Below are 21652 nucleotides of genomic sequence, written 5' to 3'. Positions count from 1 at the left end.
GATGATGCTTCTTAAAAAGTTTCTGCTCCACAACCTGACATGTTCAGCTGCTTCACTCTTATTTTGTTCAGAAGCACATTAACTTTAAACTCAACCAAGGTAAATTATAGAAATGACGAACAACTCAACAACTCACATCAAGAGATTTAACAGGTTTTCAAAGAAATGTTTCAAATGGAATGAAACCAAACATGACAATGGACAGTGTGTGTGTGTGTGTGTGTGTGTGTGTGTGTGTGTGTGTGTGTGTGTGTGTGTGTGTGAGGGTGAATAAAGTGTCTGTGAGGGTGATTCCAGTGTGTGTGAGGGTGAATCCAGAGTGTGACAGTGAATAAAGTGTGTGAGGGTGAATCCAGAGAGTGAGGGTGAGTGCAGCGTGCGCGTGTGTGTGCGTGCGGGCTGCTCTGACAGGTTATATAAGAGCGGTGTGAGTCGGGCTCTGGGCGCCAAACCCGGAGATATTTAAATGTGTCGGCGGCTCCGCGGACGCCCGGAGCCTCCAGAACTTCCCCTCCGCTCCAGCCCTCCGCTCGGCTCCCCGCCGACCCGCCGCCGCCGCCGGATCCGCTCCCGGCCGCAGCGGCCAGGCTCGCCCGGGCTCCGCGCAGTCACCAGGGGGCACGCACGCCGCCTCCCCGGCGGTAACGAGAGGAATGCGCTGAGGGAAGCTCGCTCCCGCTCCGGCCGCTCCATCCTTCCTGCCGCCGCGGCGTGATGGAGCGCTGCGCTGCGTAGAGCAGCAGTCCGGCGGGACTGCCCCTGGCTTTTTTTCCGGGGGAACATCATATTGGATCATATTGTTTGCAGGACGCGGTTCCTCCCGCAGCCCCCCCACTCCATCCCGGCGTAGCGGCGAAGTGAACATGGCGACTGTACCAGTATATTGCATCTGCAGATTACCGTACGACGTGACCCAGTTTATGATCGAGTGCGATGCCTGCAAGGACTGGTTCCACGGCAGGTAAGCGGCGGGCCGCGGCCGCGGGCCGGGCCGGCCCGGGCTCCGCGCTCCGCGGTGTGTGTGGCAGGTTTTTCGCAGTTGTGCGGGGGGGGAGAAACAAACAAAAATGGCGAGGTCTCGGCTGCGTTTGACAGCTTTGTGGCTCTCGGATCGCCCGTCTACATCTGAGGAGAGGCCGCGGAGAAGAAGGCGGAGTTAGCGGGGAGCCGAGCGGCCGCATTAAACACATTTTATCCACTTTATCACACACACCGGGCTTTATGGGGCCGTTACGCCGTGTGTGCCGTCTGCTGGCGCCGTTTCATGGCTGGGAAACATCCCGGACCAGACGCGTCGTTCCCCCGCTCCGAGCGGCGCACGGAGCGGGGGAAGAAGCCTCGGCTCCCGCTGCGCCTCGCGGCCGCCTCCCCTCCCGCTCCGAGCGGCTGCGGCTGGCTCCTGCAGCCGGAGCTCCGCTCGCTCAGCGCGGCTGGAAATCACGACGGCAGCCCCGCGGAGCAGCCGTCCCGGCGGGCCGGGGCTGACAATAGCCCGGGCTGGCCGCTCCGTAAGCCCCGGCGGAGACACAAAGAGGCGGATTAGGACGGAGCGGAGCCCGCCTGCTCGCGGGGCTTATTGCGGGTGTTTGTCGGTGCTTGAGCGGGGACGGTGGCTCCGCCGCCGCTCGTCACTTTCCCTCCGCAGATCAGCGCTAATGATCCCGCTCGCGTCGCGTCATGTCCCCCCCTCGGTCGTCCCGGCTCGGCCCCCTCCGGCCGGCCGTGTGGCCGCTCGGCCCGGCCGGGGGTCCGGGCTCGGTGCTTGGCGCTGCTCGCCGTACGTTGTGGAGCTCTCCGGGGGAGCGAGCCCTCCGGAGCGGCGGGGAGGATTTACGCGCCTGAACGTTAACCCTTTCAGGCGGTCTGCCCCGCGCCTCCTCCGCCTCCCCCGGACTGTCTGTGGCCCCGGTACGGTGCCGGGTCCGGGACCGGGACCGGCGGGGCTCCGGGCCGCCAGCGGCACCGTCTGAACCCGCAGCCCGGGCCGCTCTTTATATCCACCGCGCAGGGGCGGACACCGCGGGGGGCCGCGGAGCTCGGCCCCCTCAGTAAAACACGAACATTATCACTGTGCTGGTGGTTTAACTCAACGCGGACTCTTCCTCCGGCGTCAGGACAAACCCTGCAGCAGACCGCAGCCCGGCCACGGTCACCTGCCGCAGCTTGTGGATTTCTCCTGCTTTCAGTGCTTTTTTCCGGGATTTTTGTCACATCTTATCTGTAAACGCTGAAACAATGAAGCCAGACAGGATTTAGTGCGCTGAGACTCCATATGATCCTTTATTGAAGATGTCATGCATTGATAATAAATGTGTGATATGTATTTCAGCCCTGATATTCGGTGAAAAAATGTAAATATTCTGCTTTTGTGAAGTGAAAATCACCCCTCTCAAATGTGTTTAATGGTTGGTCCCTCTCCCTGCCTGTGGAAGTGTTTAAAGACACTTTAATTTCTTCTTTTCAAAAGAATAAATCACAGGTGCTATGTTTTCGTAGACACATAATAGCCCGTCCAGATTGGAGGTTTCTGACCATCGTGCTTCTTGCTAAACGTTCTGGATTACAATGGATACTTTAATAATATTCACTCCATCTTACAAATTTCATGGACTGTTTCACGTCACGTCTTTATCCCTGATGTTGAATTAGCTGTACTTCATAAATGTCTCCTTACATTTTAATTCCTCCTGGTTTTTCATCTTGAACCTGTGGTACTGCTGGAAACCCCTCATTGATGAAGAAAAGCACAGACTGTTGTTTGAGATGATTTTTGGAGGAAAACAGTGGAAAAGTTCAAAGAAACAAAAAGTAGAATTGCCTCAGCGAGCTCCTTTAAACTAAGAAGTCATCTGGCTGTGAGTGAGATTACAGGCTTGTGTTTGTGTTGTACTTAAACCTTCCAGAAAGACGTGCTTCTGTTTCAGAGTCAGTTCATTCACTTCAGTGGTGAAACGACTAAAAGCCTTTGTACATAATTCCTCATGTTTTCTGTCATTTCTCTGATTTTTTTGTCATGTTTCTTAGCATCAGCTCTGGAGTTAAACAGCGTGGCTTTTGAAGAACTTCATATTAAATGTTAGCTTTTCAGGCTGCACAACGTTTTACCAATTTATGAATCAACAAACACAAACGATCAAAAAAGACTGAACTGCAGTTCATTTCCTCATGAAGACGTGTGATCAACAGATTCACCAACACGATGCTAACTGACCACTAAGTGATGAAGCTTCACGGATTCTGACATTAAAGCAGGTCATGTTTGTGCTCGGAGACGAGCTGAGAACATTCTAAAGTCACTGATCAGACAGCGCCGCTCCCAGCGTGAGGCTCAGACATCCAGCAGGACTTACATCCAGTCAGCAGAGGGTGGTTGAATAGTTTTCATTGGAATCATTAACCTGTTCGTACATTGAATGTTGAGGTGCTTGAATGGCAGCAGGACTGCGACGATGTTGAAGAGTATTGTGATAAATACAAACACTCACTCACACGTTCATGTGAGTTCTTTTCATAAATCACAGTGTTCTTTCTCTTGACACCGGCTGGAACTGAGCACGTTGGCGTGTCGGTAACAGACTGTCCGCCGCTGGCAGCTGTCCTCTCACGGTGCATCCATCACGTGCAGCAGCATGTCACACCGGTGTGTGAGGCGATGTTCGATTCCCGGCGCCGAGGGCTTCCCGCCATGGGACTCTGAAACAGACTGGACCCTCAGGGTTCTCCTGTCACGTTCACTTCCTGCGTTTTGTTGATGCGTCTGGACTCCTGGACTCTGGCCTCTCCTCAGCGGTCTCCGGATGCTCAGGTCCCTGTTAGTGGGTCGATCCGCCGTCTCTGTCTGGATCCAGAATGAGAATGAAGGCCGAGCGGTGGTCCCTCTGCTCTGCGGGACGTTCCCCTCGGCTGACCTCCCTCTCAGCTGGTCAGCTCAGCGTCTGCCCGGTCTCTGGGCGTCTGCTCTGCTCCGGTCAGGACTGCTGTTTGAGGTTGAACTGAGGTTTCTGAGTCAGGAGGGGAGCAGGTGAACCCACAGCCAGGCCTTCAGAGCTTCAACCACAACATGAACACTGATGTGGGAATGTGGATTCTCATTTACCCTGTACCCTGTACCTGACCCCTATCTGACCCCTATCTGACCCCTATCTGACCCTTCACACCGGTCAGTCCCTGGTACCCTGTCAGTTCTGGATCCATGATTTTTGTTGGTTAAATCTGCTCTTCTTTTACCTCCTGAAGGTTATCCATTGTCCTCAAAGGCAAAACATGTAAAAGTTTGTGCACTGGGTGGCGCTAGAGCGTCTCCTCCACAGAGTGAGGACGGAGATCTTCACTTATTTGGCATGTTTGCCGTTTCTCCTCAAGTCAGACTGGCTGCTGTGATTCTTCTGTTCTGAGATGAAGACGCTTGGTGATGCAGGGCGGGGCTGAATCTTTCCTTTTCCAGTTATTGGTTATTTACACATTGTTTGATTCATATATCCGTTTAATTCAACTGTGTGAATCTGGAGCAGATTCTGAGAGAACTGATGCTGCCAATAGTAGAATCTAACTCCAACTTGGTGTTTTATTAAAATATGTTTACGTGAAGGCAGCATAATGAAATTGGGGTTTGTAACCCCGTCCCGGTGTTTTCAGAGCTGCCCTGCTCCAGGAGCCGGTCAGGACCGGCAGGGTCGGGGTCAGGGTCAAAGGGTCAGCCCTCCAGCAGCCCTCCAGGATTCCCCAGCCGGATGTGTTTGGTGCTTGATGCTCTGAGGAGTACTGGGACTCTCTGGCGCTGTGCCCGCTACACGCTGCCGCCATCTTTCCTTTGCTCCGCCCTACGGCCATGTGACTCACTGGTTCATCTGCTGGTGCAACGTGGTTCTGAGTGTGTATTCATCATTTCTCTGTCACGGCTTGACTGGGAATTGTACCTTTTGATTTAATACCTTTGGTAAACTTTTAAGTGTTGAAGTCTTGATGCCGGTATTTAACGTTTTAACGGGAAGAAACTGCAGCTTCGGGCTCGTTCTGCATATTTTACAACTTGAGTTACAGCAATTATAGAAAATGTATCTAATGTGTAATAACCAGTGATGGGAGTAACTGCGTCAAAATAAACAGTGTTACCAACAGTGTTACTAGTTTTAGTTGCGAGCAGGGAAAGTAACAAATGACTTTCCCAGCTTTACAGCACCGGCACCGTTACTGACAGTAACATGAGGCACGGTTGAGGCAGCTTTTTAAATGGAAGTACAGTCATCTGTTAACATACATCTACTGTGTTTTATTATTCTTTTACAAATGTAGAAATGCCGTCTACAGTTACTAATGAAACTTGATGGTTGTCTCGTCTTATATTATCATATTATTATTGTAATGTTTCCTGTTTGTAATGTATTCTGTCAAATGTCCATTCATTTCGCTGATCATGTATTTAGTTTTAGAATAAATAATTGAACATGCATCTTAAAGTTCCATCATGAGGGGATCCAAGTTCTTTAACATATTTAAACTTGTTTTTCTGAAGTAGCACAATAGTTACTTTATCTAGTAATAAGTTACTTTTAAAGTATTATAACTTCCTTACTTTATTGAAGATGTAACTTGTAACTATAACTAATTACTTTTTTAAAAGTAACTTTCCCAACACTGATTATAGATACTGTTTTGTGACAGTTCATGATTAATGCAGCGTTCTTGAAACAGTTTCTGGTTTTACTGCCTGACTTCAGCTTTAACCTGTCAGCTGTCAGAACTTCCAGTCTCATGTTTCTAACATCTGCCATGCTGGGAAATCATCTCCATGGTTGGGGTGTTCTAAAGGAGCTGAGCTTCCTGTTAAGAATCCTCTACCCGGTGGATCTCTTCTGGTTCTGGTTCTGGCTCTGAGGTGTCAGGTCTTCCGGAGTCTCAGCTTTAACTAAATGACTCCACTGAGCTGCAGCAGGAGCTTCTCTGTTCTCTGAATTCAGGATTCACAGGAAGAGAAGATGCTCTGCTGTCAGAAAAACGATTCAGGAAACACGTGTTTGTGTTTCCTCTCAAGTATTAGTCAGGATCTATCGATCTATCAGAAGTTGAACCGGCATCCAATCACTCCAGGAAATGAGGCCTTTCTGAGCCAGAGGTCAGCTCGGCTCCTGCTGGCTGGTTTGAGTCAGAGTTTCAGTCGCAGAGTGAGTCTGCTGCAGATACTCTCCATGCAGACAGATGCTTTAATACTCTGGGATCATTCACGTTTGGGCAGCAGTATAAAAACCCGGTGCTGAAACTCCTTCCATGCTCGATGGTGTTGTGGATCAGCTGCGGCGTTGACCTGTTGCTCTCTTGGTGGAGTGCTCTAATGAAAGCGCCTGGTCTTGACTTGAAGTCCACGAGTTGCCCGTCGCTGGATTAACTGTAATCCCTGAACGGCCTGACGTCACGGCCGCTTGCTCTCTGGCTGGGTGTGAACGGCTGCAGCGTCCTGCTGGGCGGCGCTTCATGATCACAGCCGCCGCAGACGCCGACCACGGCACACAGTGAGAACAGGACTGGTGGAAACGCCGCCGTTCACTGAGCTCAAAGTCAGACGGAGGAGATTTAGCTGGAGAAATGTTTCACTTGTCGACAGCGATCAGTGCAGCGAGGTGTACCCAGACTGGAGTGTCCAGCAGGTATTCACGCACAGGTAGCATTAGCCCCGCAAGCTAACTGGGCTAATGGGCCAAAACATGAAAAAGGTAACATATTGTTTATATTGATAGAACTTTTTGGATTAAAATATTAGCTTTAATAGTCACACCGCCCCTCTCTGCACTCATAGCCCCGCCCCTCTGCACTCATAGCCCCGCCCCTCTGCACTCATAGCCCCACCCCTCTGCATTCATAGCCCCGCCCCTCTGCACTCATAGCCCCGCCCCTCTGCACTCATAGCCCCGCCCCTCTGCATTCATAGCCCCGCCCCTCTGCACTCATAGCCCCGCCCCTCTCTGCACTCATAGCCCCGCCCCTCTGCACTCATAGCCCCGCCCCTCTGCACTCATAGCCCCACCCCTCTGCATTCATAGCCCCGCCCCTCTGCACTCATAGCCCCGCCCCTCTCTGCACTCATAGCCCCACCCCTCTGCACTCATAGCCCCGCCCCTCTGCACTCATAGCCCCGCCCCTCTCTGCACTCATAGCCCCGCCCCTCTGCACTCATAGCCCCGCCCCTCTCTGCTGGTGTTGAATTTGTACTAAAGCCACAGCAGTATTACATAACTTCAGTTATTCTGCTCTTTTATTTCTTACTTAAGAGGAGCAGAATATTTTCTGCATGCTGAATGTAGTATTTTGATTGTCCGAATTCAGAAAATTAGGATCAATGTAGCCATTAATATTAGAAGTAAAAGCAAGGTGCTGCACTGGTAACGTCATATTTACTCCTCTGACTGTGGCATCCGACGGCAAGAATTGAGCCATCCCCAGTTGAAATTGTACTTCTGATTTTGAAGACACGACACGTTCATTCATGGATTGTGTTTATTTGCACTGTAACATTTGGATTTGTGGACATTTGAGTGTCATCGTTGTGTCGTCTCACTGCTCCGACCCAATGTGGTGTCAGTGAAATGAGGTGATTTATCTCAGCGTTGGAGAGTTCTGATGATGAAGTGTTCATGTCGGGAGACTCGTGCCTGGCCGGCTGGTCTTACTGCTGAAGAAGGACCTGGCATGAAGCCCTGTGGGTCTGCAGGAGGACTATCAGCACTTGTTGGAAATTTGAAGTTAATTCTTTTTGTGAAAAAGCAACAAGTTAAGTCTGAAGTCTCGGTCATTTTTGTCAATACTGGAGAATGTGACCGAGCTGAAAGCGAAGGATACATGACATCTAACAGCTGGACACAGGTTGTGGGATTTTGACTCTTCTCATCTGAAAAACTTGTCCTCTCAGAAAACTAATCTCACCACTAACAGCTCGGCTTTCAGAAGGAGAGGACAGTTCTTGAACAGTCTCTGAGCTGCTTTGACCTTTCTGTAGTGACAGTGTTTGAAACATTGGAGTGAAGAACTGTAGTGAAACACTAGTGATGCACTGTAGTGACGTACGATACTGAAGTGCTGCAGTGAAAACACCAATGAAACATTGTAATAAAACAATATAGTGAAACATTGTATTGAAGCAGTGGAGTGAAATTATGTGGTGATACATTGTAGCATACCATTGGAGCGAAACAGTGTAGTAAAATATTGTAACAAAACATTGTAGTAAACACTGGAGTGAAACATTGCAGTTAAACATTGTAGTGACAACCATTGTATTAAACACTAAAACTGCATTAATACAGTGCGACTGGCTTCTTACAAGAATTTCTTTCATTGCTAACATGAATGTGTAAACAGGGAATCGAGCTGACCACCAGGCGGAGTTTCTCCCTCTGCTCTGAAACAGGAAACTCTCCGAACAGTCAAACATCACAGTGAGTCCAGACGCAGCGGCTCTGACAGCTGCTGCGTATGAAGTCGTGGTGAGAGTATCATCTGAGCAGAAGTGAAGTCAGTCGCTCGGACCGAGCCTCTCTGTGGCCTGGAAACGTTCTGCAGGGCTGTAAACATCCTGAACCTGTCACAGCCTGGACTCTCTGCTCAGCATGTGGCGGTCTGCAGGCTCTTCTGTCAGAACACTGGCTGATCCGCCGCGGCCTCCCTGCTCCTCCGGGTGGCGCTGTAACACCTTCAATATGCTCTTACAACACTGCTCCTTCACCTCCGTCCACCATGCTGCTGCAACCACCCACAATCCAGTGATTTGAGCTTCTTAAAAACCGTTTTACATGCGTAGCTATGAGGATGCGGCGGCTCCTGCGGCCTCATGTTTGAGTTCAGAGGTCAAGTTTCAGTTTTATTTCTACACATCCATGGATGTACGGATGGATAATGTCGCTGAGCACTGATGACCACGGGACCTGTGGATGATAAAAACACTGATGCAGACGATGTTAATGCATTATTATAATAAAGGGATGATGTTTTTTGTAGTTACCTGCATTTTTTGCTAAATGACATCATTCCACGTGTCCAGCTGTGTGTGTGCGTTGCGGGTTGTGCGCTGTGCCTGCCTCAGCCGCTGTGTTCTGCTTGCAGCTGTGTGGAGGTGGATGAAGATGACGCTCCGGACATCGACATCTATCACTGTCCCAACTGTGAGAAGACTCACGGCAAATCCACCAGTGAGTACCGGGCGCCGGCGTGCACAGCGGCCGGGAGGTTCGTGAGCCCCGGTCCTGACGCGCATGTTGACCTCTGACCCGCAGTGAAGAAGAAAAAGAACTGGAGCAAACACGACACGGGCCAGAGCACCGACATCAAGGCCGTGCAGAACGGCAGCCAGGTGTTCATCAAGGAGCTGCGCAGCAGGACGTTTCCCAGGTGACACACACACACACACACACACACACACACACACACACATCGTGTGATCCAGGCTAATTTGGTTTGGTTTCTTTCACACTGCCCTTGGAATCAGACCGAACTCCTGCTCTTTTGGGGGCACTGTCACCTTAAAGGAGTCATATTATGCAAACTTCTCTTTAAAAAAGTGTCTTTCCAGTCGTATCACCTCCCAGAGCCTCTGTGTGAGCCCCCAGAAGCACTCCACTTTTGAGGAAATATACACTCAAACACGCGATTCCGAAATTTTACTTTATCTACGTCAACAAGAGGAACAACCACTCCCCCCCGGAAGAGGATCCAGCCTCTGGGGGCCCCGGATAGGTGGTTATAGTAGTATGTGTTGCTGTAGCCTCATTAAGACGTTCAAATTTGAAAACTGTTTTTCCTCCTTGTCTGGCTACACCACATTTTTGAAAATGAAACTTAAGCTGAAAGGGTTGCAGGGACGTGCCTCTGACAGTGGCCCCCTCCCCCGTGAGAGAGTGGGCGTGGCCAGATGCGTTCAAGTGCATCCCGGAAAGTAGGCTGTGAAAATCAGGCTGTTCGGAGGAGGGCTCCTCAGAGCCACTTTTTAGACACTCCAACTCCAAACATAAGATGAATTTGGGGCAAACAAACATATATACTATGTTTTGGGGCGTCTGTGACCGATATGACGTGACTGAAAAATAGCATAATGGGTCCGCTTTAAACCAACACTGACCAGAGAGACGTAAAGCCTGACGAAGGAGAATCGCAGCTCATTGATTGGTCCAGACTGAAAGAGGAAGTCCCGCCCCTTTAGCTGGCTAGCAGCTAGCCACAAACAACGGCGATATCTGGTCCTCTGACCATTACTCCACATCTGACCTCTGACCTCTGGACTAATTAACTCTTTCTTTGTGCATTTGTTTCTTCTGACCTCCCACCATTGGCTTCATTTGTTCATTACCCAGAATGCATTGTGCACCACATCACATCTTTTCACTACAGCCACTAGAAAGTCCGCTTCCAAGTGAACCAAGACCCATGTGTTCACAGCCCTGGTCTGGACCGAACTGGACTGAGAGTCCCTGAAGTGGACTCTGGTCTGGACCAGACAGGACTGAGAGTCCCTGAAGTGGACTCTGGTCTGGACCAGACAGGACTGAGAGTCCCTGAAGTGGACTCTGGTCTGGACCAGACAGGACTGAGAGTCCCTGAAGTGGACTCTGGTCTGGACCAGACAGGACTGAGAGTCCCTGAAGTGGACTCTGGTCTGGACCAGACAGGACTGAGAGTCCCTGAAGTGGACTCTGGTCTGGACCAGACAGGACTGAGAGTCCCTGAAGTGGACTCTGGTCTGGACCAGACAGGACTGAGAGTCCCTGAAGTGGACTCTGGTCGGCTGCTACTGTTACAGTAAAGCTGGAACTGCTTTGGCTCTGAAGAAAACACACATTCGGCTGATGTTCCTTCTCCTCCATGAAGCAGTGCTGTCTGCTGTTCCTGCAGTGTTGTGTCTGTTGTTGCAGTGTTGTGTGTAGTTCCGGTGTTGTGTAACGCCTGGCGTGCGCTCCCCTCAGTGCGGACGACGTTCTGGTGAAGCTGTCGGGCTCTCAGCTGTGTATGGACTACCTGGAGGAGAACGGCTTCAACGAGCCCATCCTGGTGCAGAAGAAGGAGGGTCTGGGCGTGGCCATGCCGGCGCCCACCTTCTACATCAGCGACGTGGAGAACTACGTCGGTGAGCAGCTCCGCCTCTTCTGCACCTACAGGAACCGCGTGCCGGTCGGCCTCCACCCGGTTCTGTTCTCATCAGGAGGATTTCAGGACCACAGTGAAGCTTCAGTTTCTCCTTCTCCATCAGACATCCTAAAGTCCAACACTTTCTAGATCTAAACAACGGAAACAGTCCTCTTGTTAAATCAGAAGTGATTTCCACCATCAGGCCAGCAGGAGGCAGCACTGGAACATACTATAGAACCAGAGCCAGGAGAAGAAGACTGAGACAGACATGTGGAAACAGATTCAAAGAGCTCGAAAACTACAGTTAGAGACAGAGACATATCAAACTAGACTCAGAGACACCTGTCAGTATAGACATGCATAAGCATAGTTATGAACATATGTTCATAGATCCGTGGGCACACAGAAATAAACACATACAGTGACAATATTCTGGAACCCAGAGAGAAAATCTGTCTGGAAACTGCTGTGAAAAAAACCCAAAGACAGTGAGAGATGACAGTTAACCAGATATTCTCTTTCTACTTTGAAATGAAACTGTTGTGATCACAACGTGTTTCAGTGAAAAGAAGGCGACGCCCTTTGCTCTAAAATAGATTTCTCTTGTGAAAAGACATAAATAAGGCCTCAAAATGAAAAAGAAGATGAGAGGCAGCATGTTCTTCATCTCTTTCCTTCAGTCCTCCTCGTCTTCCTCATCTGATCTTTCCCTCCTTTGTTAGCAGCTCACCTCAGTTCTACTTCTGCATTCCTATTGTTCCTTTATCGCTACTGCCCTGTTCCGTCAGGTTCTGTCTTACCTGTGTGACACTGAGTGAGAGGAACGTCACGGTCAGCCACAGGTCTGTCTTCATGATGCATATTAAATCAGGACTGAGTACTCGGACGAAATCCTCCCTGTACTTCTATTTCCTACCAGAGAACAAGGACATGTCCAGGTGAAAGAGGACGTATGACCCCCTCCACATAGACCTTCATCAGTAGATTTTTATGATTGTAGTATGGTAAACTTAGATTTACAGACGTGTGTATATAAATTTGCAAACCCCTGTGGTCATCAGTGAGGTATTTACACCATTACAATCATCATAATAACCCAGTACTCTGAACTTCTGTTCACATGTCAACAAAATGTCTGTTTACTGAAATACTTTATGAAAGAATGAAATCGAGTTCCTCAGGTTGTCCAGCAGGGGGGGCCGCAGACCTTCCAGCCCCGCTGAGTGGACTGTGTTCTGGTTCTGGTCTCTCAGGTCCGGACGTGGGCGTGGACGTGGTGGACGTCACCAAGCAGACCGACAGCAAGATGAAGCTGAAGGAGTTTGTGGATTATTACTACAGCACCAACAGGAAGAAGGTGCTGAACGTCATCAACCTGGAGTTCTCCGACACCAGGTGAGCCGGGGGAGCCGGGACGCCATGCCCGGGTCGCAGACGAGAGGTCAGTCTGACCGAGGGGTGTGTGTGTGTGTGTGTGTGTGTGTGGCAGGATGAACAACATCGTGGAGAGCCCACAGATCGTCCGGCAGCTGTCCTGGGTGGAGAACTACTGGCCGGACGACGCTCTGCTGGGGAAGCCCAAAGTCACCAAGTACTGTCTGATCTGCGTCAAGGACAGCTACACCGACTTCCACATCGAGTGCGGCGGCGCCTCCGTCTGGTACCACATCCTCAAGGTGCGGCTCACGCAGACACACACACGTCCCGTTGACTCCTGCTCCACGGCGTACCGATGTCTGGCAAACTGCTGTGGACCGTTTCTACAATCCCTTCCGTGTTTCAGAGCTTTATAAATAAAAGCATTCCAGCTTTTAACTTTTGCTCATTTGTGTCAAATGCATAAAATGCAGTGTTGAAATATGATGATGGTGATGATGTGTGTCTGCAGGGGGAGAAGATCTTCTTCCTCATCAAGCCCACCTCGGCCAACCTGTCCCTGTACGAGCGCTGGAGGTCGTCGTCCAACCACAGCGAGATGTTCTTCGCAGACCAGGTGGACAAATGCTACAAGTGCACGCTGAAGCAAGGACAGACGCTCTTCATTCCTTCAGGTCCGAGCAGACGAGCAGCTGACCGCCGCCGCGCCTCTCGAAGCCGCCGTCTGAGCTGTGCGCTGGTGTTTCCTCTCCTCAGGTTGGATCAACGCCATCCTGACTCCGGTGGACTGTCTGGCTTTCTCCGGACACTTTGTCCACAACCTGAGCGTGGAGATGCAGATGAGGTGAGGAGGTTTTTTTTCATCACTTCATTTTCGCTGCACCTCATTGGACCTGGTTGGTCTGAAGTCCTCAGAAACGCCTCCTCCTTCCTCTCAGAGCGTACGAGATCGAGAAGCGGCTCAAGGTCAAAACTCTCACTCCTTTCCCAAACTTTGAGACGGCGTGCTGGTACGTGGGACGACACCTGCTGGAGCGCTTCAAAGGTGAGCCCAGGGTCCGAGTGACTCCTCCTCCTCCTCCTCCTCCTCCTCCTCCTCCTCCTCCTCCACCTCCTCCTCCTCACCCCTCCTCCTCCTCCTCCTCCTCCTCCTCCTCCTCCTCCTCCTCCTCCACCTCCTCCTCCTCACCCCTCCTCCTCCTCCTCCTCCTCCTCCTCCTCCTCCTCCTCCTCCTCCTCACCCCTCCTCCACCTCCTCCTCCTCCTCCTCCACCTCCTCCTCCTCCTCCTCCTCCTCCTCCTCCTCACCCCTCCCCCCGGAGGAATGCTGCAGTCTGCTGAACAGATGAGGGTCTGCACGCTGGAATATTGTTTCAGTCATTAGCTGTGCGACTGGCGGAGCTGACAGATGATTAGCTTCAGAAGGTTTGGCCGGGATCGAATCACTTTCTCCATCCCTGACATGTGTTTAACATCCTCCGCAGGATGGATCCATCCAATCCCGCTCAGCCTCCACATTAATGTGCCATTATTCTGTTTCACGGAAAGAAAATCACTCCAATGTGGCTTTAATCTTGTTAACAAGCCCCAGTCTGTGCTTTACATCCACTTCATTTGTCGGCATGCTCACATTTTCTGGATGTTTTCTGCTCTCAGACTGGATTGGACTGACTGCTCACAGCTCAAACAGTGGAATTAACTTCCAGGAGGATCTGAAACCAGAGCTGGTCAGCCTGCCAGCCTGCTCAGTCTGTCACAAACTCTACACGCTCGTCGTGTTTTGGGTGGCTGTTTATGGCGTCGCGTAGCGGTTCTAGCGGTTCTAGCGGTTCCACCTCCGCCCTGTCAACCTGTGCTGCCTCAGTAACAATGGGAACATTTGCATTTGGTCTTCCGCAGGTTTACATAAAGCAAATAAGCAGCCGGCTCCGTACCTGATCCATGGTGCCAAAATCATAAACGGAGCCTTCAGGGCGTGGACGAAGAAGCAGGTACAGACCGACTCCGGAGGCTCTGGAGGCTCCGGGCTTTCTGGGCTCTCTGGGCCGGCCAGACTGTCCTCACGGCTGTCTCTGTCGCAGGCCCTCCTGGAACATGAAGACGAGCTTCCAGAGAACATGAAACCGTCGCAGCTCATCAAGGATCTTGCCAAAGAGATCAGACTGTCAGAGGTAACTCATTCAGTCGCTGCATCAATCCCACAATGCTTTGCTTGAACGTTGACCCCGCAGGAAGTGTAATTCAGGCGGTTACTTTTCAAACCCAACAGAATGCAACTAAAGCCATAAAGAGCGAGCCCAGCATGAGGCTCCCGGTGGAGGAGGCTCCGTCCACCCACTCCGACCCCGACGACCCCGGCTCCCCGGCTCACGCCCCCTCGCCCAGCAGGGACAAGTCCCGAAAGAAGACTTCCAAACCCCCCAAGACCCCCAAACCCCCCAAGATGCCCAAGGTGCCCAAACCTCCCAAGATGCCAAAGGTGAAGGAAGGCGGAAAGAAGAAGGCCAAGAAGACGAAGGAGCTGTCGCCGCCCCCCAAACCCTCCAGCTTCGCCGCTCTGGAGTCCCACGCCAAGGACATCCTGAGTAAGATGGACCAGCCAAAGAAGACAAAGGTCAGAGCGTGTCTTCAAGTCCTGTTGCTAATGCATGTTGACGCACTACCTGCATGAGAAGTTGGCGTTTTCTTTGTTTGGTGGCTTCTCGTGTGGAGACGTGAGGACGCTGACGCTCCGTGTGAATCGCTGTCCTCCAGGCTGTGAAGAACGTCCTGAGCATGTCGGAGAAAGAGACGTCCAAGCAGAACAACATGGACAAGTTCGACATCCGAGAGCAGAATAAAAACAAGACCGAGGCCAAGTGGAAGTACAAGGTAAGGCTGCAGAGGATGACCATGCTCAGGGAGAACATGCAGACCGCCTTCTTTCCTTCTTCTGCTTTTTGGTTTCAGTCTCACTTTTAGTCATGTTTACTCTTTTGTCATGTTTATGCTTCATCCTACTTCTAATTATCCTACTTTTAGTGGACTAAAGAACCCACCTCCACCCACGCAGTCCTGAATGTGTCAGATAAAGATGGAAAATTGAACCACAGAGTCCCTCCTCAAGCTGAGCGTTAGCGTAGCATCCCTGTAGCATTTGGCTAACGCGTGCTCTCCGTCTTCCAGAACAGTAAACCCGACTCTCTGCTGAAGATGGAGGAGGAGTGTAAGTTCGACAGGACGCCGCTATCAGGAAACAAAGACCGCTTCAGTTTCACCATGTCTCACAGGAAAACACTCGGGTAGGAACCGGCGCCGCCGCTAGCATGTTAGCATGTTAGCATGTCCGCCTGTGGCCTTCCTCACCGTGCCGTCGTTTCCTTCCAGCTCCAAGACGCTGAAACCTCAAACCAACTCCAGTGTTTTTGGATCGTTACAAAACCTGAAGGAGGACAAGCCCAAGCCGGTGAGGGACGAGTACGAGTACGTGTCGGACGAGGGCGAGCTGAAGATCGACGAGTTCCCCATCCGGAGGAAAAAGAACGCGGTGAAGAGGGATCTGTCCTGTGAGTGACAGAGCCTGAGGACAGCGTGTTCCCACACCTCCACGCCAAACGCATCCAATTCAATTTAACTTTACTGACACAGGGAGCATTACGACGGTCATACCAGGCACTTTCAGAGACAAATCCACAGTTCCACATCCCGCCAGCAGAAAATCCCTCATCTCATTCATTTTACTCTTTTCCTTTACAGTTTTGTCCGACATCAGAGAACCCATCCAACCAGCCAAAAAACCAAAGTTTCAGCCCCTGGTGTCCAAGGTGAGTGTTACACGTGTGTGTACGATGCTAAAACGTGCTGTCTACACACCGTGGTGCTCTCATGTGCTGCACGTCTCTTCGCTTTTTGAAGTTGGGCTGAGCTGAATCGGCTGTTGCTCATTTGGAAAGCTGTTCTCAGTAATGACTGCTGGCTCCGGTGGAGATCCTCAGCCGGTTTAAACCCTGTGAAATAAGAGCGTGAGCAGGTTTCAGGTCTGCTTTGGACTCTAGAAAGACTCTTATTTTGGTAACCTGGTGTGGAGTCTGATCAGACCGAGAGAAGATTCAGTATGTTGAGAGACTTGTTGTTGTTTGGGACAGAAAACCTCCAGGACTGTGTTGAAGGTTGAGACGCCCGTGTTTCCTGTCCCTGTCCCTGATGGGACTGTTTGGACACGTTGAGCCTGTCCTGCATGGTGCAGCTGCTCCTGTGTGGAGAGTAGAGCAGAGGAACGGTCTGTGGTCGACCCGGAGCTCGGAGCTGCGGAACACCACATTCTGATGAAGGAAATAGCTGTGGTGTGATCAGAGGAGGAGGAGGAGGAGGAGGAGGAGGAAGAGGAGGAGGAGGAGGAGGTGGAGGAGGAAGAGGAGGAGGAGGAGGAGAAAGAGGAGGAGGAGGAGGAAGAGGAGGAGAAAGAGGAGGAGGAAGAGGAGGAGGAGGAGGAAGAGGAGGAGGAGGAGAAAGAGGAGGAGGAGGAAGAGGAGGAGGAAGAGGAGGAGGAGAAAGAGGAGGAGGAAGAGGAGGAGGAGGAGGAGAAAGAGGAGGAGGAGGAGGAGGAGGAGAAAGAGGAGGAGGAGGAGGAAGAGGAGGAGGAGGAGGAGAAAGAGGAGGAGGAGGAGGAAGAGGAGGAGGAGGAGGAGGAAGAGGAGAAAAAGGAGGAGGAGGAGGAGGAGGAAGAGGAGGAGGAGGAGGAGGAGAAAGAGGAGGAGGAGGAGGAGGAGGAAGAGGAGGAGGAGGAGGAGGAGGAGGAAGAGGAGGAGGAGGAGGAGGAGAAAGAGGAGGAGGAAGAGGAGGAGGAGGAGGAGGAGGAGGAGGAGGACGACCACATGCTGATCATCAGCTCGTGTCAGACGTCTGGGGAGGGAAGAACATGGAGGACCGGCTGGAAAAACACTTGGAATCAAAAAGTCTCGCATCATTCGTCAGGATTTTCATCCCCGGTTCTCCTCTGCTCCAGAGCATAGACTCCTCCGACGAGGAGACGCTGCACATAGACACGGAGGCCAAACCCGAGGTCAAAGGTCGCAACTCCAAGGTGAAGAAGAAGGGCGGCAGTGCGGCGGGGATCCTGGACCTGCTGCAGGCCAGCAAGCAAGTGGGTGGGATCGACTACAGCGCCAACAGGTAGACCCCTCCACACACACGCATGCACACACACACACACACCCACACACACACGCTGTTGTAACGAGTGGTTGGCAGTGTGTTGCTCTGTCGGTCAGCTCCGGTCCGTGGCTCGCCGTCCAGCCGCCTGTCCTCTCATGTCTCTGGCTCTCTTCGCCCTGCAGCGCGCCGAGCCGCCGTGTAATGGCTGTGCCGTTGTGTATTTCTTATTGACGTACTTACAGTCAGCCACCTGCGTCTCCCAGCACACAGGAGGCCATTCAGGGCATGCTGTCCATGGCCAACCTGTCGTCTTCAGAGAGCTTGCAGCAGCCGTGGGGCAACAGCCAGGCCAAGAGCAACAGCCAGTCCCGAAGCAACTCGCACGGCCCGCTGGGGGGCAGGAAGGCCGGCGGGGGAGGGGGCGGAGGAGGCGGCGGGGGAGGAGCCAACAACAGCAGCAAGCGGCCCACCAAACGCCTCCCCAAGAAGCCCAGGAAAAGCAGCAGCATGGAGAGTCTGGACTACGACGACGAGCAGGACCACATGGACGCCTGCTTCAAGGACTCCGACTACGGTGAGCAGAGCCACCGCTGCTCCGCAGCCCCGCAGTGTCCGATACCGGCCTGTAGAGGCGCTGCAGTGTCCAATACCGGCCTGTAGAGGCGCTGCAGTGTCTGTGACCGGCCTGTAGAGGCGCTGCAGTGTCCGATACCGGCCTGTAGAGGCGCTGCAGTGTCTGTGACCGGCCTGTAGAGGCGCTGCAGTGTCCGATACCGGCCTGTAGAGGCGCTGCAGTGTCTGTGACCGGCCTGTAGAGGCGCTGCAGTGTCCGATACCGGTCTGTAGAGGCGCTGCAGTGTCCGATACTGGCCTGTAGAGGCGCTGCAGTGTCCGATACCGGCCTGTAGAGGCACTGCAGTGTCCAATACTGGCCTGTAGAGGCGCTGCAGTGTCCGATACCAGCCTGTAGAGGCGCTGCAGTGTCTGTGACCGGACTGTAGAGGCGCTGCAGTGTCCAATACTGGCCTGTAGAGGCGCTGCAGTGTCCGATACTGGCCTGTAGAGGCGCTGCAGTGTCCGATACCAGCCTGTAGAGGCGCTGCAGTGTCTGTGACCGGACTGTAGAGGCGCTGCAGTGTCCAATACTGGCCTGTAGAGGCGCTGCAGTGTCCGATACTGGCCTGTAGAGGCGCTGCAGTGTCCGATACTGGCCTGTAGAGGCGCTGCAGTGTCCGATACCAGCCTGTAGAGGCGCTGCAGTGTCTGTGACCGGACTGTAGAGGCGCTGCAGTGTCCGATACCGGCCTGTAGAGGCGCTGCAGTGTCTGTGACCGGCCTCTAGAGGCGCTGCAGTGTCCGATACTGGCCTGTAGAGGCGCTGCAGTGTCTGTGACCGGCCTCTAGAGGCGCTGCACTGTTTATTACTGGCCTACAGAGGCACTGCACCGCCACAGAATGAGACAAAGCCAAATCAAACTATGATCAGGAGCTTCACGTGGAGTGGTCTCCATGTGGGCGGGACTTAAAGACAAACCATCTTCTATTATAATCACTACCTCAGTCTGATTTACCAAATAAGTAACGTTTTTAAATCAGCTTCAATGATATTGATGAAGTTCAAATGTTTCCAATCAGATGTTGAATCGGGCCAAAATCAGTGATTTTTGATTGATCAAGTATCGCCAGCTTTAGCATCCGGTAGCTAACATGTCTGGGAGTACAGCTCCCCCTCCAGTGGAGCAGTGTGGCCTCAGACCGGCTCCTGGCAGTTCCATGTGCTGTGCCGTTCCGGCCTGTTTCCCGTTCTCTCCCGGCTCAGATGAGAAAATAATGCTGCTCCCTGAGTGATGGAGGGCGTCGCTGCTGTTAGAAACACATCGACCTCTGCCGAGCCTTTAGTGGAGACGATAAGAGCCGCTGTTTGTTTTCTGATGCATTCTTTCCAAACGGGCCGGTTTGGTCTCCAGCGCCGCGCCGTCCTCTTCCCCAGCTGTTAACGACCTCCAGCCTCGGCCGCCTGGTATTCTACACCCCGTTTGAACCGGTGATGAGCGTCTCATTAGCAGTTTGTAGCACGAAGCCCTCGTCCTCCTCTTCATCGTCCAGTCCAGAGCCGCGGAGGTGGATGATTGGAATACTTGCTGAGTGTGTGTCTGCTTTCAGTTTACCCCTCGCTGGAGTCGGAGGAGGATAATCCAGTGTTCAAGTCCAGGTCCAAGAAGAGGAAAAGCAGTGACGACACTCCGTACAGCCCCACAGGTAACGCCCCGCCCCCGCCCCCTCCCCCTCCCCCACGCCGGGCGGAGACGTGGAGCTAACCTCCGGCTCCTCCGCAGCTCGCGTCGGACCGTCGGTTCCCCGGCACGAGCGACCGGCCAGAGACGGAGCCCGGGTGGCGTCCATCGAGACGGGCCTGGCCGCCGCCGCCGCCAAGCTTTCCCATCAGGTAGGTGGAGCGACCGCCCCTCCCCCGACCGTATGTTTGTAGGGCGGAGCTGTGACTGATCCTGTGTGAACAGGAGGAGCAGCAGAAAACCAAGAAGAAGAAGAAGAGCGCCAAGAAGAAGGCGCCGGTGCCGGAGGAGCCGGTCAGACTCTCTCAGGACAGTAGCTCTCCGGAGCACAACCCGGACTCGCAGGACGGCAGCCTGACCGACCAGGAGTTCAACCCCGGCAAGTCCCCGGGGGGGCCGCAGCCCATGGCGCCGGGGGTCTTCCTCAGCCAGCGGCGGCCGTCCGTGTCCTCCCCCCACCACAGCACCAACTCCACGAGCACCAACAGCAGCGGCGGCCCGGCCAAGGCGGAGCGCTCCGGCTCCGCCGACGCTAAAGGTGAGACCTCTGCAGCGGGGAGCTGACCCCTGACCCCTGACCTCTCTGCGAATGCTGACCTCCCGCCTGCCGTCTTGTCTCCACAGCGAAGCGGTTAAAGAAAGGCATGGCCACGGCCAAACAGAGACTGGGAAAGATTTTAAAGATCCATCGAAACGGGAAGCTCCTCCTGTAGCAAGCAGCGGCTGGGAGCCGGACTGAGAGCCTGTGAGCTGGGTCCTTCCTGATCTGACCCCTCCTGACCCCATGACCCCTCTGACCCCTCCTGACCCTTCCTGACCCCGCCTGACCCCTATGACCCCTCCTGACCTCACCCTGATCCCTCCCGAACCCTATGACCTCATCCAGACGTTGTCCCGACCCCGTCCTGACCCTTTTGACCTTGTCCTGACCCCTCTGACCCCCGACCTGCTCACTGGTTAACACCACGGACGGGATTTAAAAAGAGGAAAAAAACTGATGGAAGAAGAAAATCATGCATTTTTTTTTCGATTTCTAAGAAGAACATCACTCACATAGGTTTTTGCCTCTACTTATACTTTATAACTTTCAGATATTAAAGTGTACAGAAGCTACTATAAATATTTTTTAAGAGAACATGTCTCATTTTACTACAGCGCTCACGTTTATCAGGGGTTGAAGCTCGACATGAAGTAGAAGTACATGGCAGTCATTCCAGACCTGTGAAAGTATCCCCTGCATGTATTCAGTTGCATGTGCGCTTGGGTGGGGTGGGTGGGGGTAGGTGGGGGCGGGGCGGGGCGGGGTGGGGGGGTTGATTCCTATTATATGGATGCAGCTTATCATTGAGTTGAATTGGGGCTGAAGTAGAAACTCAGCTCCAGCATTTATGTGTTAACACTTAGCTTTCTGCAGAGCACTATCAGTGGAGTATTTATTTATTGGTGTGGAGTCGTAGATAGGAAACCAGGAGCAACCGTAAAGCACAAATCATGTCAGGACGCCCCGGAGGCCCCCGGAGGCCCCCCGGGGCCCCGAGGGTCCCACGGTCCGACCATAGGACGAATGATAAGCCTCATCCATGTCAGGTGTGCAGTCACCCGGGGATACTTTCTCTCTTCTGTTGCTTTCACAGGCGGCACCGACACTCAGCTCTGCCTTCTCTCTGCTCCTCACAGCCCCGGATAGAGAATGTAGCCTGTACATAACTCCCACAATGCATTTCTGTCAGAGAGCCGGCGTG

At 52.7% G+C, this 21652-nt stretch overlaps 1 protein-coding gene across 2 annotated transcripts; it reads left to right on the top strand.

Moving 5' to 3' along the window:
• Positions 1-452: 452 nt before the first annotated feature.
• Positions 453-21178, top strand: phf2 (PHD finger protein 2). Of its 2 annotated transcripts, none has more exons than XM_030091554.1 (22): positions 453-961; positions 9091-9176; positions 9261-9375; positions 10944-11104; positions 12360-12501; positions 12596-12782; positions 12995-13157; positions 13240-13327; positions 13422-13528; positions 14383-14474; positions 14565-14654; positions 14753-15097; positions 15238-15354; positions 15649-15764; positions 15850-16028; positions 16219-16286; positions 17468-17634; positions 17880-18190; positions 19780-19875; positions 19953-20062; positions 20136-20448; positions 20535-21178. In XM_030091554.1, exons 1-22 carry the CDS (start codon positions 864-866, stop codon positions 20621-20623), a joined length of 3240 nt encoding a protein of 1079 aa, XP_029947414.1. In that variant the 5' UTR covers positions 453-863; the 3' UTR covers positions 20624-21178. The 2 variants fall into 2 exon arrangements, with proteins under 2 accessions (XP_029947414.1, XP_029947413.1); XM_030091553.1 differs by having other exon boundaries at positions 17859-18190.
• Positions 21179-21652: the final 474 nt, after the last annotated feature.

Source organism: Salarias fasciatus, chromosome 5 (assembly GCF_902148845.1).
Source record: "Salarias fasciatus chromosome 5, fSalaFa1.1, whole genome shotgun sequence".
Lineage (NCBI taxonomy): Eukaryota > Metazoa > Chordata > Actinopteri > Blenniiformes > Blenniidae > Salarias > Salarias fasciatus.
Note: the sequence above shows the minus strand (reverse complement) of the source record. Positions and strands in the feature narration are given on the sequence as shown.